This window comes from Echinops telfairi, unplaced genomic scaffold, assembly GCF_000313985.2.
Source record: "Echinops telfairi isolate 266 unplaced genomic scaffold, ASM31398v2 ScPeMD7_7469;HRSCAF=8507_1, whole genome shotgun sequence".
Classification (NCBI taxonomy): Eukaryota; Metazoa; Chordata; class Mammalia; order Afrosoricida; family Tenrecidae; genus Echinops; species Echinops telfairi.
Genome location: NW_022111373.1, coordinates 93,003,052 through 93,018,999, shown reverse-complemented (window position 1 = coordinate 93,018,999; position 15,948 = coordinate 93,003,052). Strand labels below are relative to the sequence as shown.

Sequence of the window (15,948 nt, the reverse complement as noted above, 5' to 3'; positions counted from 1 at the left end):
AGATTGCCACCATTTCTGTGTGATCGGGTGCAGCAGGGCCTTACCATGTATGTGCCACCGTGAAGCGCCGCTGTTTGGGGATGTTGGAGCTGAGAAGCATCCTGCGCAGGAGCCTGGGGGAATTCCTGGGAGAAATCACTGGAGAGAGCTTGGGAGAGACCGATTTCCTGGAGGTCTTGGACTTCTCGTGCTGCAACAGGTTCTCCCGCAAGGATTTCACAAGATCCTCGTTCAGCCAGGGGTTGGGCCCGTGTGGGTTATCCACTTCGGGGACTGTTAGGGTGTCCGGGCTTGGGGTCTGCTGAGCCATGGTCCAGGTCAACTTTGGGCCGCTGGCAGCAATCCAGGGCAGCGCGTGGTTCCCTGGCCTCTCTCCCGCCGTCCCCTCGCTCAGGGGGCCCAGAAAGGTCCCAGTCCGCCAGTCCCAGGGAGCCGCGCTGGTCAGTAGTTCATCGGGGCGTCTGCCTCAGTCTCTCGCCTGCGGCTGCACTGGGGCGAGAGGAAGCGAGCGCGCTCCACCGCCAAAGCCTGGCGACGTCACCCCTCCTCTCTTGATCCCCTTGCCAAAGATCACCGAGACGCTCGCGGGCCAAGAAACGTGGAGGGACGCCACGGCGCCGGCGAGCAGGGCTTTTGTCAGCCTCCAGAGCAGCCGGGTCAACTGTTGGAAGTAACGCGCCGCAGCTGCTTGGCGGCTCGGGCTTCTGTGCAGTGAGCGTGCTAGGGGGCGGGCGGAGCCATCAGATGCCTGCTGCTCGGCGGGCTGCTCTTTCCATTTGCTAGTGCGTGAATCCACAGGAAAGAAAAACTTTGAACTTGACCTTCCTCTCGCGCAAGGGCCGTTTATCTCCCTTCAGTCCACGTTCATAAAAGAAAATTGCTAGGCTGTCGCTTTTTTATATAAGGGAAGAATAAAGGAGCCCTAGATGGGCAAGGGGAAATAAGAGGGAATTTTCCCTGTTTGATAAACTCACTTCCATGCCCCATAGGAGACTAGGCAGTCTCCTCAGGGGTGGGGGTGGGGATAAAGCGCACTCCTCCCCCCCTTTTCTCCCCACCCTTTCCCACCCTCCTTCTGTCTCTAGCTAAAAACCAAACAAAGGCTCCCAAACCCTACCTAGTGCATATATTACACCCATACATAAAGCAGTGGGGTCCACAGCTTTGCTAATCATGGCCCTTTGAAAGAACAGGGACATAGTGAGACCCCCCCTAGGGCCTTGACAATCTCTTCACAATTCACTAAAAACCTCCCCTCCCTCACTCCAGTCAAGAGGGACAGACAGCTTTCCTGGGAGTCTTAGAAAAAGAAGTATTTTGACAGCTCAAGTGTTGGTTATGTTAGGTTACATGTCAACAAGGAATGCCTACAGCAGGCCCAGTTGCCCTATCTGTACTCCTTTATTTCAATGCAAGGGTCTCCTTTGCATGAATGCACTCCTAGAGTTCCAGCAAACGTTTTCAGGGATGCGCTAAAATAAAAGAGGAAAAATGATATTTGCCTACTTACTTTGTGACAGGGGTCGAGGAAGGGATATAACAATGCAAGGGAGTGATAAGGTCAATTGAAGTCTTCAAACACAGACCTGGAAGTACAGAGAGTAAGACAACAATAGAAGGAAATACAAACATTGGATCCTGGTGTCCTGAGCTGTCAAATCCTGTTATGCCAGTGCAGAATTAACCTCAAGTTATAGAGCTCAAACTCTAAAAAAATTAAAATAAAATACATTTAAACATCCCCAATAACAAGAAGGGACTATGTATAGTTGTCAATAATTTAAGAAGGAAATTGCATCCAGATCAAATGGAATAGTCTGATGGAATTCAGTTTTTGGTGTGCTGTTCATTTGTTTCTGTTTATTGTTTGGTTATTTTTAAGCTTATCCTGTCTCCCTCTCTGGTTGCTCCACCCTAAGTTGCCAAGTCGTACACTGGGTAGGGTTCGCTGAGGTTCTATTCACGGAAGCCACTCCGTCCATCTTTCTTAGTGTGCCTCTGTGTCTACAGCAGGCTCAGTGGAGTACATGTGCTGTGGCTTGATTCAAAAATTTGTTATGTAAATATCTGAAATTCAAAGACCAGGGTGTGATTATTCTGATTCCTCAAGAAGTTATAGCAGTACAAAGGGTGTCATTAGAGGTAAGGCCCCTTTGTGAATGAAAGCTTCTGCATGTGTACATGTGTGTGTGCATACACATAGGGCCACTGCATTAGGAGTTGTGTAAACCAGGTGTGCAATGCCTGTCCTAGAGGAGCTCATCATCGAATGGAAAGGATTGTTCAGAACTCCCAGAAAGTCACGCACTCAGGTGTGGGAAATACGCCTGAGTGAGATCGCCTGAGTGAGATCGGTTGATACGACAGTCAGCACCGTGGGTTGAAACATTGAAGAGCACAAAGATGGCGTAGGACTGGGCAACACTCCCTTCTGTTCTTTACAAGGTTTCCGCGAGTCAGCGCCAACTCCTTGACAGCTGTCAATAACAACAACCTGTGTGCATACAGAGGAGGGGGCTCTGAGCTGGAGGAAAGATGAAAATGGAGAGATTCAAACAGGGCGGGGAAAGGTGCATTCCAGGTTGAGAAACTAGAATCCGCACACACAATGAACAAGGAGCGAGCAGTTTCTGTGAGGAAAACAAACAAACAAACAAACAAACAAACAAACAACCCCACAGCAGTCCTGCTATGAAACCTATTCCAATGCTTGTGGGGGGGGTCTGCCATAAACGGATTTCTACCAATTCTATTACATTAGAGATTATAGTAGCCTTTATTTTGTGTGGTTGTCACCATCCCAAAGGCTGTAAGAATATATAAAAGTTGGCCTGAGGGATCTGATATCTAGTAGGGTAAACAACCTGTGCAAAACCACTGACTTGGGAGAAAATTGAGTCAATTCTAGCTCATGGAGATGCTCTCGAGCAGAGCAGACCTGCCCCTTTCCATCGTCACGGCAGTGAACAGAAAACCTCCTCTCTCTTCCAGGGAGCATGGTGTATTTGAGCTACTGACCTCACGATTAGCAGTCCAACAAGGAACGAAGTAGATCACATGAGAAAATACAGCCCGAATAATGTTATGAGACTTTCAAACACAGAGATACTTAAATAAATGCCATTAGGTAGAGCAAGGGCCCTCTCGTTGATGGCATGGCTTCATAGTATGGAGAAATGCGTAGGCTGCATATTGGGAAATTCATAGAGTTCAAGAGATTATAGGTTCTAGCTCTTGCGTGTGGTGGTGACTTTGGGATGGCACCTAGAAAGAGCTAGTTTCCTCACAAGTGGTACAGCATGCGGGTATACAGGGAGGGGGGGCGTGGTGGGGGGACTTAACTGATTATACCTAAGCTAAAGTAGGAGCTAGAACAAGGTCCTATTAAAAACTAATAGAAGGCCATGGCTAAACATGGACTAAAATCGGGTGAAACCACTCTGCCAACCTCCCATTGCTTAATTGTTGTTGTGTTTTTATGTGCCATCCTCTCAGCTCCAACCCATAAGCGACCCTATGCACAACAGAACAAACACTGCCCTGTGCTGCTCCATCCCTGCAAATGTTCCTATGCCCGGGCCCAATGTAGCACCCACTGTGCCAACCCATTGCTTTGGCACATGTTAAAGTTAATGGCAGAAACCGGCAGACAGAGGCTTTGTAGGGCCCTATATCCTGTTATGATTGGTTCAGTATCTTCGTATCTATAATTACCCTCCCAAATCCCCACAAGATAATCTACCTGCTAGCTTATAAAAATGAAAATTCCCCTGAGAATCCTTTGCCACTTACTTGAAAACCCTTCATTGTTTCAAAACCAAGCTGGAAAATCACTGCCTTAGGAAATGGGAATTGAAAGTGTGGCACCTCACCAAAGGTGGGCGAGGTTTGGAGAGACGGGCAATTTTCTTTAGAATGATGCCGAGGGCCGGAGGAAAGGCTTCCAAGGGGAGCACTCTGCCACCGCTTTCCTTTTCACCAAATGCGGTGCCAGGAACTTTTCTGAAAAGCACTGTATTGTAAGTGACAGCCAAATAAGGCCTTAGGTTTTACAAGTGGAAATTTAGAAGTGGGCGAAACGTTCTGATAAAGTCCCCCATTCGTGGAGCAGGAGAGAACAGCTGTTAACCTCATGAAGGCTCTCCCAGATCTCTTCTGGCGGGTGTTCACAAGTTGTGTGTGTGGGGTGTTTGGGGGGTCTTTTTGTTTTGTTTTAGATTGTTGGGAATCTTTGTCAATGATTTGTTTTCTAATTGTTCATAGGCATTAACACAGAGAAGACATCAGATTGGCATAGGTTCTAGAATAAAGATGGAAGTATGCCCTTGTCCAAAAAAGTACCAGCCAGGCTGGATTGCCCCCAGCTGAAAGGATGCCGTAATGGGATAATTCAAAGGGGGTGGAGTAAATTGAACTGATTTATACTTGACAATGGAAGACATTGTCTGTTTCTCCCAACTATGGTTGAACTGGCATCTTGGTAGCTGCCTTGGAGTTGATTTGGCTCATAGCGACTCTGTCGATATACAACAGAATGAAGCACGATCCCCTAATTGTTGTTTGAGCCCATTGTTAACAGCCACTGGGTAAAACGTCCTCATTAAGAGTCATATTCTTTTTTGCCTACCCTCTCCTTTACCAAGAAAAATGTTCCTTTTCCAAGGACTTGTCTCTCTTGGTAACATGTCCGCAGTACATGAGTCCACATCTACCCATCCTTTTTTCTAAGATGCATCATGACTGTATTTCCTTCAAGACAGATTTAGTTGTTCTTCTGACAAAGCCAACCATCAAACTCACTGCCATAACGTTGCTTTTAACTCACAGCCACCATGTCCAGCAGGGTCAAATTCCCTCTATGGGTTTCCAAGGCTCTAAATCTTTAAAGAAGCAGGGAGCCTCATCCTTCTCCCACAGAGTGGTGGAAGGATTTGAACCACCAACCTTGTGGGCTAGCAGCCTACCCTGGCACCAGGTCTCCTCATTCTTCTGACAGTTCATGCTATATTCAATATTCGTCACTAACACCATAATTCAAATGCATTGATTCTTCACTGGTCCTCCTTACTTTCTAACTAGGTTAAGAGTTTCAGTATACATTGTAGGGGTGTCCCTATCTAACCTCCTCAGGCTTCCCCAATCCCATGAAGCAGAGGTCAGACGTGCCTCCACACACCATCTTTCTTTACCTATTCTGACACCAACCACTCCTCCCAAGGCACTCTACTTCTGTTCTGGGTTCAAAAAATTGTTGCAACAGCCATACAGAACTCATAGCCAATAGTCACAATTAAGGTGGTTTATTACAAAAGTTAATAGGTTAGCACAGCCAGGACCAGGAAACAGTAAGGATAGAGTCATTGGTCTACAGCAATGAGTCTCTTCAGTCAGCTGCCAAATCTCTCTGCAGTCCTCCGCCTCTCAACATCATAGCCCCTTGACGACTGACCTTCTTTCTAGCCCACCTGTCGTTCTGTCTCATGGTCCCAGAGTATCTGCACTGATGCTCTGGTCTGCCTCAAGGTTTCCTTGTCTTTGCTCTGCCCATAGTCTGCATGACACCCTCTCTGAGGCCTCGGGTCTCAGCCTCGGTCATTCCAGGTGGAGATCTCGGAAGTGCTTTCCTTCTGATGGTTCTGGGATTTCTCTTGGTGTTCTTGCTTCAAAAATAACTCATCCTTAGAGCGAAAGCCAAAACTCACTGCCATCGAGTGGATGATGACTCATAGTGACCCTGTAGGGCAGGGTAGAACTGCTCTTTGTGTTTCTGAGACTGTCGTTCTTTATGGAAGCAGAAAGCCCCAATTTCCTCAAGTAGAGCAATTATTGGTTTCGAACCACTGACCTTTCAGATCGCAACGTAATGTGTCAGCACTATGCCACCAGGTCTCTTCATCCTTACAACCAGGGGAGTGGTCATGAAAAGGGACCAATCCCCTCCATTGGTTTGCATGTACCGTTTTGCATAGGCCCATCCACCATTTGGTGGGAGTTGCAGAGACATTTTAAGGAATTTCACTCCACCACAGCAGTACGTTACAATAAGGTAGTTTTCAGTTTATCCTCAGGAGGCAGTCCATCCACAGAAATAAACAGGTAGCGGGAGAGGTTATGCTCCTAGTGGGTAAAATGGTATATTTGAACCCTAGTTCAGCTACGAAGCATGATGTAACTTGTCTGTAGCTCAGTGTCTCATATGTGAAATAGAATGATAAGGATGATCATAATCACTATTGCACAAAATGTTACAAGGACTCAAGGCGGACATTCTCAGGATGAAAAGGGTTTAGAACACTTGGTAGAGAGTAAGCACCGAGGTGTTGTGGTTACGCCTTGGGCTGATACCTACAAGATCCACAGTTGGAAGCCACCAGCCACTCCACATGAGAAAGACGGGCTTTCCACTCCCATGAAGAGTTCCGGTCTCAGACACACACAGGGGACAGTTCTACGGGTCTGTCCTGTCCTGTAGGGTCACTAGGAGCTGGCATGGACTCGACGGCAGTGAGATCATTGGCAGATCCATGACACCTCCTGGAGGTCAGTTAGGTCACCGGCCTCTCACGTTCTAGTCCCTGTTGGGTTTCGTACTCGCTCAGAAGGTGCTTTCATTACCGCTATTTTTTTTGTATAAGAAAGAGCTTTATATAAAAGAGCAATTGCATATTGAGAAAACATCCCAGCCCAGTCCAGATCAAGTCCGATATTAGCCTATATGTCTGATACCCACCGATAAATTCCTCTTCAGACTCATGAAACACATGCAATGGCACAGCAGCGTAAGGGCGTGAGATCACGTGCTCAAAGTCATACAGCTCAGCAACGGCAGAATTGGGATTTGGATCTTTCTTATTGTGTGTTTACGTCATACCACCCCAAAAGGGAAGCTGATCCAGTGTTTGAAACCTGACACGGGTGTATTTCTGGGGACCACAGTAAAATCTGTGTGTCCCGAGCTTTTGTTCCAAGCAGTACCAAGTGCAGTCCTTGACTCCGTGTTTGAAAACATACCCCTAACAACCTGTGAAGGCTGCCAAGTCATGACGTTCTTCCAGAAACACGGTATTCAAGAAAGGGCAGCCGGAGGTGGATTTCGTGGGTGGTTTCTTATCTCTATGCTTGCACTCCTTTGATGGCAGGAGTTTTCATTCAACTTTTGGCAGTTCTCCAATTGATGAAAAAAAAAAGAACTTTACATTTTCATCATTATTAATTTTCATTGGAATTGATACCAATCCAACATCTAAAGGTCTATCCGAACATTGCATAACATCATTTAGCATCGCTCTGGTTGTCACTGCACGCTCATTGGTGTTGGGTTGCTGGGTTGGCAGAGATGTGAAAGAAGTACATGCCTGTTTGAATAGGGGAACATATGCGCGCCCTCCTCCCAACTGAAAAAGCTCTCCCTGGGCAGCTTAAGTACTGAAATATTTACTGAATGGCTGGCAGTTTGAACCCACCCAGAGCCACCTCTGTAAACAGGTCCAGTGGTCTGCTTCACAAAGGTGACCATCTGGAAAGCCCCGGGAGCAGTGCTGCTCTGTACACACGTGCTCATCATTCGTTGGAATCCACTGGAAGGCCACTAACAAAGACAACCGAAAAACTCAAATGCTAAACATAAATCCAGCTCCGTGATGCAAATCATGATTCTACTTTGGTCGTCCTTATTCAATATCCAACGTTCACTTGCATGTGAGGCGATGGAAAACACCGGGGCTTGGCTCAAGCACACCTTTTCAATGCTTTCAAAAAGTCTTTAAAGCCATTGCTTTCGAGGTGAGTTAATGACACGCTTTACCAATATGGCCCACAAATGATATTACAAATACCCAAACGGCCCTCAACAACAAAAAGGCCCCCTACCCCTGCTTTAGAGAAATAGCCAATTAAAATCTCAGCATATAAATAATAATTCTGAAAAGAAGTAGGGCTTTTAATTCGTCTTGATTTAGTTCCGGGAAAGTAGGTAGACGGTTGGTAAAGAATATTAGATCTTTAGTCTCTTTCCTTTGGCTGAATCAGTAAGATTTATTTACGTTATGGATGAAGAAGAAATCCAAACCAAACCCAACTCCTGGCCATCCAGTCAATTCTGAAGGATATATGCCAATATTTAAGCAAGATGAATCTGGAGGCAGTATACGATTCCCGATGGCATTAACACTGACACACTGGGCCGCCGTGAGTTGGAATTGATTTGAGGGCAAAGGTTTTTTTATCGTTGTTTTGTTCTGTGTCAATATGTATGATCTTTCGGAAGAAAACTATTCAGAAGCATTTATATTTCAACAGCTCTAATTTGATATGAATTTTCATAAAACTCAAAGGAACTTGCTGAATCAAAACAAAGGACTTGTTCATTCATGGCTCTAAATGTGTGCGGACAAGTCAATAACTCAGCATGCCCACGCTGTGGCGCCAATTCTGACACACGGTGATCCTGCAGGACAGCGTAGAAACATTGCCCCATTTGGGTCTCTGAGGCTGTCAATCTTTAAGGGGAAAGTTCCAAAGTTTAACTTCTGACCTTTTGGGCAGCAGTCCAGTGAACAACCTACTCCCAGGTTTCCTTATTCAAGTCAATAGAGATGTTGAAAAATAGATGGGATATTTCTCAGCACAATCAATTACATATTCTAACTAATTAAGCATGGTCCACCTAATTAATCAAAGGTTGCTTATTTAAAGGGGAGTTTTAGGCCTTATTGTACAACACAAGTTTAACTCTTTTGATTTATATTAGAGCTACATTTTGAGCATACAGTGTGTTCTTCCAAGTTTAATGTGCATTAATAAAAAGATCAAACCAAAATAATTTTTGTCTCCAACTAAAACTAAATGTTGGAGCGGTCTCTATGAAATACAATATATTTCATTTATAAGAAAAGTTAAGCTTCTCCAATGTATCCCTTTCAATAAACTCACTCTTTTGTTTCAAACTTTTAAAACCACAGAGAGAAGCTGTTTTAAAGGGCACAACATATACTAGCAACAATAACACAGCGTGCTTATTTTATTACATTAAAAAAAGTCACCACAAAACTTAGGTAAGTCTTTTCTTTGGTCATAGTATATTCACTTAAAAACAAACAAAAACCAAAAAACCTTCCAATAATAGAACAGAAATCCCTCTTGATTACTTAGCTAAATTTAAATCCTTGGATGTCCTTTCCCAAATATTAGCCAACCCTCAGGAAAGACACTAAAAAAAAAAAAAGAGGAGCTGATACCAAGGGCTCAAGTAGAAATAAAATGTTTTCAGAATGAAGATGGCAATAAAAGTACAAATGCGCTTGACACAATGGATGTATGTATGAATTGTAATAAGAGTTGTACAAACCCCCAATAAAATGATTTTTAAAACAACAACAATAAAAAAGTCTCTAAGAGACTTGTGTGATATGTCCTGTATTTCTGTGTCTCCTTTCCAGGGACTGAATCATCCTGTTTTCCCTTAAACTTGTCAAGACAAGAATCCACTATATCCCACTATATCTAAAGTGGGTCATCCCCTTATTTAAAAAGAAAGGAAGTCTCTCTTGGCCTTCACACACACACACACACACACACACACACACACACACACACACACACACCGCTGGTGAGCCACTCTGGGACCTGCGAGAGCCCTGCGATGTGTTCACCGCCATTGGATCCACAGGACTCTGCACCTACCAACCTGTGATCCTCCTATATTCTGCATCATCACTTGTGACTGTGAGTGTGAAGAGGGACTTATGGACCAGTATCACACTTATGGATTTGAGTTGGACTGGGCTGGATGTTTTCTCAATATAGAATTACTTCTTGATATAAAGCTCATTCAACACAATATGTGACTCTTCCTAGTGCCATGAACTTACTGACAGGACCAGGGGACTGATGTGGAAATGTCCAATTATCTGATTTTTGTATTAATGTCTCCTTTATTATCCTTTGTCAAAACTTCGTATTATAGTGAATCCAAATTTTTAGTGAGATGCTCGATTACTTTATTTTAGAATTCCTAAGCCTGATGCAAAAAGATGGGTGTCCCCAAACATTCCCTTCCTGTATTGTATCTTTCTAATGCATTTCTCATGTGCAACTACTTGATGTTCCCCAATAAAATCTTTTAGTATTCAAAAGTGAAAAAAAAACAAAAGAAAGAATAAATGAATGAACAAACAAAAGAAAGAATGAATGAATGAACAAATAAAAGAAAGAAAGAAAAGGTGGGTGGTGGGGGATAGAGTCCAGTTACTTGAAACTCATGGCAATCCGATGCATATCAGAGTAGAATTGGACTCTGTAGGGTTTTTTAATGATTGCTACTATGGATGCAGATATCCAGTTCTTGTGAAGCAACCCTGAGGGGATATGGACCTCCAACCATCTTGTGAGCATCCAGGACTGTTTGCATTACCATGGACTCTGGGTCATTCCCTACCCCACTGAATCACTGGAAAACGCATTAAACAGACATACTACATCCAAGTGCACTAAGCATAAGAAATTTGCATTGCTATGTCATTCAGTTACTCTAATGCTGTTGTGACGGTGAGGTGACACGGAGTCAGCTCTGACCCAGAGCCACCCTCTGCACAACAGAATGAAACACTGCACGGTCCTGCGCCATGCTCACAATGGTTCCTGTGCCTGAGCCTATTGACGCAGCCACCGTGCCCATTCCTCTCACTGACGGCCTGCCTCTCTTCCACCGCCCTTCCACTTGACCAACCATGGTGTCTTTCTCCAACACATTACTGCAATGAGGCAGGAAATAGTACTCCCACTGTAATGTTGGAAAAAAAACCTGGGATGCAAATAAACTTTAATAACTTCCTCAGCTTATGCACAGCCAGTAGTGATTGAAGTTTTTGTTTTTTTAAAGACCATTTACTCCAAGTTGAGAGTGTATGCGTGTATTCATGGAACCACAATGTCTTTGCAACAATAAATATCAGGCAAATTAATACCGGTGCTCTTCCAAAAATTGAATCCACAAACCTTTATATACTTAGGTTCAACTCCATTACACAACACCCGACAATCTTAGTAATTGTATTTTTGATTGAATTAGTCATCATGTTTTTTAATGCTCTGACAAAACTCTCGAAACTCCCCCAAGACGCTCATTTTCATTACCAAAAACATGTATTGAGAACAGAAAGGAACTTGGATAGAAACAGATTATTTATTTTTCATAATGAAACTTGACAAGAACACATATTTATTGTCATTGACGTCCACCTGATAGCTATAATACAGAACAACAGACAGCATAATTTTCCAAGCTCAGAGGAACTTGATACATTAGTAATTACTCAAAGCCCAACACCAAGGAAACTCATTTCCTCTCTTTCCTGCTCTCTCTAGACCCCGTCCTCTCACTCCCAGCTGCCCCAGGGAAGGAGCGTTAGCGTCATTTCCACCTTAGTTAACAGAGCCAGCAGGCCTCCTTCTGATCCCTCACAACATGCATTTCAGCTAGCCAATTTTTAAAAAATATGGTATTTATAAGACAAATGATAAAAATAGTCATTTTTTAAAAAAACTTAGAGTGTCTATAATTCAGAGGTTTATCAGTGTAGCTGGCAGTTTGTTTTTTAAAGGCTAAGTTACTTAAACAATGATTCCTCAGAAGAAAATCATATTTTTAGGGATCCGCTAAGAAAGATGTTATGGAGAACAGAGTTATTTTTTCCAAGTCTGTGCTTAACTAGCTACATGCAGGGGCAGTGAATATTTTGCCTGGTCCTTCTAGCCAAAGTCTCTGTAGTTCTCACCAAATGACCTTTTCCTGCATGGGTCTAGGGAAGAAGGCAGGGCCAGGGGAGACACTGATAGGATTCTCCTATGAATCAATGTGAACAGATTCAGTGGAGGCCATCCTGCTGGGTGTAGAATGAGCCAGCTCTCTGTGAAGCAGGAAGAGGATCTCTCTTCTAGCAAGAGCCTGAATGGAGTACATCCTTCAGATTCTGCCTCTGGTTCTTAGGTCTGATTTCAGCAACTTCCACAGCCTTGGACATACAGGCCATCTGAATTCTGATTTAGGATCTACCAGCACCTGCAAGATGTGAGCCACATTCCTTTATGTCTTAAGTTCTGAGTGGCCATGTCAGTGACTGGCTGAACCCTGAGACATAAGGGGTACCCCAAAGGGAGGAGGTGGTGGTTGATGTCAGAAGTGATTGTGTTGGTCTGGGTAAACTAGGGAAACAAATCCACAGAACTCATATGTATAAGACAAAGTTTTAGATAAAGGGTAAATGTACATTAAGAAAGCACCCCAACCCAGTCCTATCCAAGTCCATAAGTCCAACATTAGCCCATATGTCTGACACCAATCTACAAAGTCTTCCTCAATCTCACAAAGCACACACAGTGATGCCGACTGCAGGAGGAAAGCCAAATCAGTGAGTGTGTAAGCATCTCAGCGATGGCAGGGGTCTTCACATGGCTGCTCCAGCACCCAGGGCTGCATCGGGGTAGGTCCGTGTGGCCTCTCCTCAGGGATGTCTTGCAAGAAGTGAACCTTGCCAGCTGAAGCAGGGAACTGGCCTAAGCCACTGCACCCTGGTCTGGCCATCAGAAAGCAAGAGACCTGAGAACTAGAAAGGCAAGGCTCACAGAGCCCTTTATCTCTCTGCCCTTCAGTTAATCCCACATGTGTTAATCAGTTAATCGGCCAGGTTTGGCACAATAATCCTTAACTATCTCAGTGGTGGAGTGGCCTGGAAATGTGGAATGGTGGGAGAGTCGGGATATATGGAGTCCCCACATTCATGGGTCTAGTTTTGCATTAGTTTTCATGAAAGAAATTGTTACTACATTATGTCAGCTTGAACAAGTTCATTTGCCTCTTCTGAAACTCAATTTTCCTGTGTGAAATCACACACACATATGTACTAGGGTTTTATAATGTTAAAAAAGAAAAAATTTAAATGCAGTTGTTCATCTTGATTTCAAGTTCAGTTTCCATTTGAGACAAAGCATCGAGTGAACCCTAAGGTAATAGGGTCTCCTTCCCTCGCAGGGACCCGTGGATGGCTTAGACAACAGACAATGTTTTGTTTTTTTAAGGCAAGCAGAAAAGAGACATTCCATGTTTTTGCATCTGAAGACAGAGTAAGTGCAAGAATCCTGCTCTAATCAGCGCATGGAACTTAGGGGCTGCCTTCCCTAATTAAGTCAAAGCATTTGCTCCGACAGCTGAGTCACAGCTTGGGAGTTAAGAGTGGGAGAGAAATGCCTAAGTTAATTTAATATTTGGAATCAAAGCATTGTTTTACTTCTAAAATGGTGCAACTACAGAGATAGGTGCATTCACTGTTACGCAATGAGCCAGCGTTCCCACAGCTTCAGTACTGAGCTTGGCACCAGGGAATAGCTAAGGCAGTCGGAGGGACCTCTATTCATGACGTATACCCACCCTGCAAGATGATTTTTACCCTATTTTAATGACTTGCATTTTAAGAGAAAAGAAAAACAGTTTGTGATACAGACGTTTGGGTACACTGAAAGGGGTTTCCTGACAATAAAATCTCAGTCTTCCATAGGCAAACATCATCTGTGAATGCAACCTGGCTGGACCCAGAACCCACCTGCCAGTAGAGATGGAGGCTCCAGCCAAAGACATTTCCTTGAACATAATTGATAGAGAGCAGGAACCTTCTGGGCTTCTTATAGGCAAGCATGTTTTAGAGAAATGCCTACCAAACTGTAGTCAAAATGAATGCTCCAAGAGTGTCCCTGGATGGCACAAACCATCACACACGAGGCTGCTCACACACAAGATCTGGAGGCCATATAGTAACGAACAGGATTTCAAAGCAATAATTCTCCTTTGTCCTTCTAAGGTGCAAGTAGTTTGGCTTCTAATTAAGAGGTCTGCGTGCACTGAGAGTTGCCTTCACAGAAAGGGCTGGTGATTGACTTCTGAAACCCTAGTCATTGAAAACATGTAGCTCTACCTGAACAGCGGGAGGGCGACTGTTCTTTTTCTCTTGGGCTAGTTTAGAGAGGTGGGGGGAGGTCTGTTGGTGACCTGACTGGATAGCCTCCATCCGACAGGAGGTTACCCTTATGCTCATGCTCCGAGGCTCAGGCCATCATTCTCTGTGAGTGATGTCTCTACACACAGAGCCGTAGCAGCGGTTATGAGAGGAAGGAGGCTTCGAGGGTAGATACCAGGGATGTGGACCACCTTAGTTGTTTTCTAGGGGAGAATCCAAATACAAAAATCCAACTCACTGCCATCAAGTCGATTCCAATAGTGACCCCATAGGACAGGATAGAATTGCCCCTTTGGGTTTGTATAACAGGAGTAGAAAGCCTCATCTTTCTCTCTCACAGGGGCTTTGATCTGGCAGCCACTCAATCTGCATAGCACACCCAATACACCAGAGGGTCTCCCTGGGGAGAGAAGAGACCCGAAAACCAAACATAAGTTTATAGAGACCCATTTACTAAGTCTTAGAACAAAGACAAGACAGGACGAAGACAAAGACAAGTCATTTGGGTGAGAAAGACCATCTGCATGTCACCGTCATGGTTTCCAAGGAGCCAGAGAAAGGAAAGAGGATCTGGTGAGCAAAGGAATCAGTTTATGATTGGCAGCACATCATGACATCACAGTTGTAGGAAGACGACAGAATCGGGAAAAGGACCGTGATTAGGAAATGGGCACTATTATAGATAGAGAAGCTTACACGGTGGGTTGAGAGCCCTCCAACCAAGACTGTTGACATATGACTCAGGACAATGTGACCCCAGTACCCCAACATCCATCAGAGCACACCCAGGCAAATCCCCACAGGCTTAGCTGCCCCTCCCTGGACTAGCTGGGCAGTGGCAGTAATCCACTGCCAAACACACTCTGCCTGAGAGCAAAGCTTCCACCTCAACGGTCAATGGTAAGAAAGAATTCAATGGAGAAAAATCTCCAAGGAGACTCAGAAATGGATTTGAGGCTTCTACTATCAATCTTAGCCTTCTCCAAACCCAGTGCTCAGAATTTCAGCTCAAATACATTTGGAAGCTGAGGGCCAACTCAAACAAAGAAAGGAACAAACCAAAACCCCTCAAACTCCCTGCCATCCAGTCAGTGCCAACTCACAGGGAACCTGTAGGGCAAGTTCGAGCTGCCCCCAACTCTTTAAGGGAAGAGGAACCGTTGGTCTGGGGTGGGGCTCAAGATTCTGAATCACATCATGTGTAGGCAGGGGCTCAGGTCGGTAGAGGTGTTTCCAGATGGCCCAAACAGCAGCTACTAACAGACAGGTTGGAGGTTTGGGTCCACCCAGAGGCACCTCACAAGAAAAGCCTAGCGATTCATTTCTGGAAAATCAGCCATTGAAAACCATATGGAGCACCCACCATTCCACTCTGATGTCCATGGGGCTCCCATGAGTCAGAATCAACTCCAAAGCAAGTGAGTGCTTTGTTTCATTGCTATGTTTTCATCGTATCTGGAAGATAGAGTCTGGTGCATCAAAGAACAAAATACCATATCATTATGTGCTCACCTCCCTGATACAATTGCTGAAGACAAATGAGCACATAAGCAAATGTGGTAAAGAAAGCTGATGGTGCCCGGCTAGCAAAGGACATAGCATCTGGGGTCTTAAAAGCGTAAACGTAAGCAAGTGGCCATCTAGCTCAAAAGCAGCAAAGCCCACATGGAAGAAGTATGCCAACCTGTGTGATCACAAGGTATCGAAGGGATCAGGGATCAGGAATCATTAGAACAAAAAAAATCATATCATTGTGAATAAGGGGGTGTGCGGAATGGATACCCAATGCCCATCTGTAGGCAATTGGACATTCCCTTGCAGAAGGGTCTTTGGGAGGAGACGATCCAGTCAGGGTGCTGTGTAGCAACAATGAAACATTGAATTTTCCTCTAGTTCCTAAATGCGTCCTCCCCCACCCCACTATCATGATCCCAATTCTACC

At 44.6% G+C, this 15,948-nt stretch overlaps 1 protein-coding gene across 1 annotated transcript in view; it reads right to left on the bottom strand.

The window, feature by feature from the left end:
• The window catches only part of PDE4D (phosphodiesterase 4D), an 893,429-nt gene extending 893,108 nt beyond the window's left edge, over positions 1-321 (bottom strand). The window contains exon 1 of the mRNA XM_045285314.1: positions 45-321. Coding sequence (XP_045141249.1) covers positions 45-310 — 266 coding nt within the window. The 5' untranslated portion in view covers positions 311-321. The remainder of the gene's footprint in view (positions 1-44) is intronic.
• Positions 322-15,948: the final 15,627 nt, after the last annotated feature.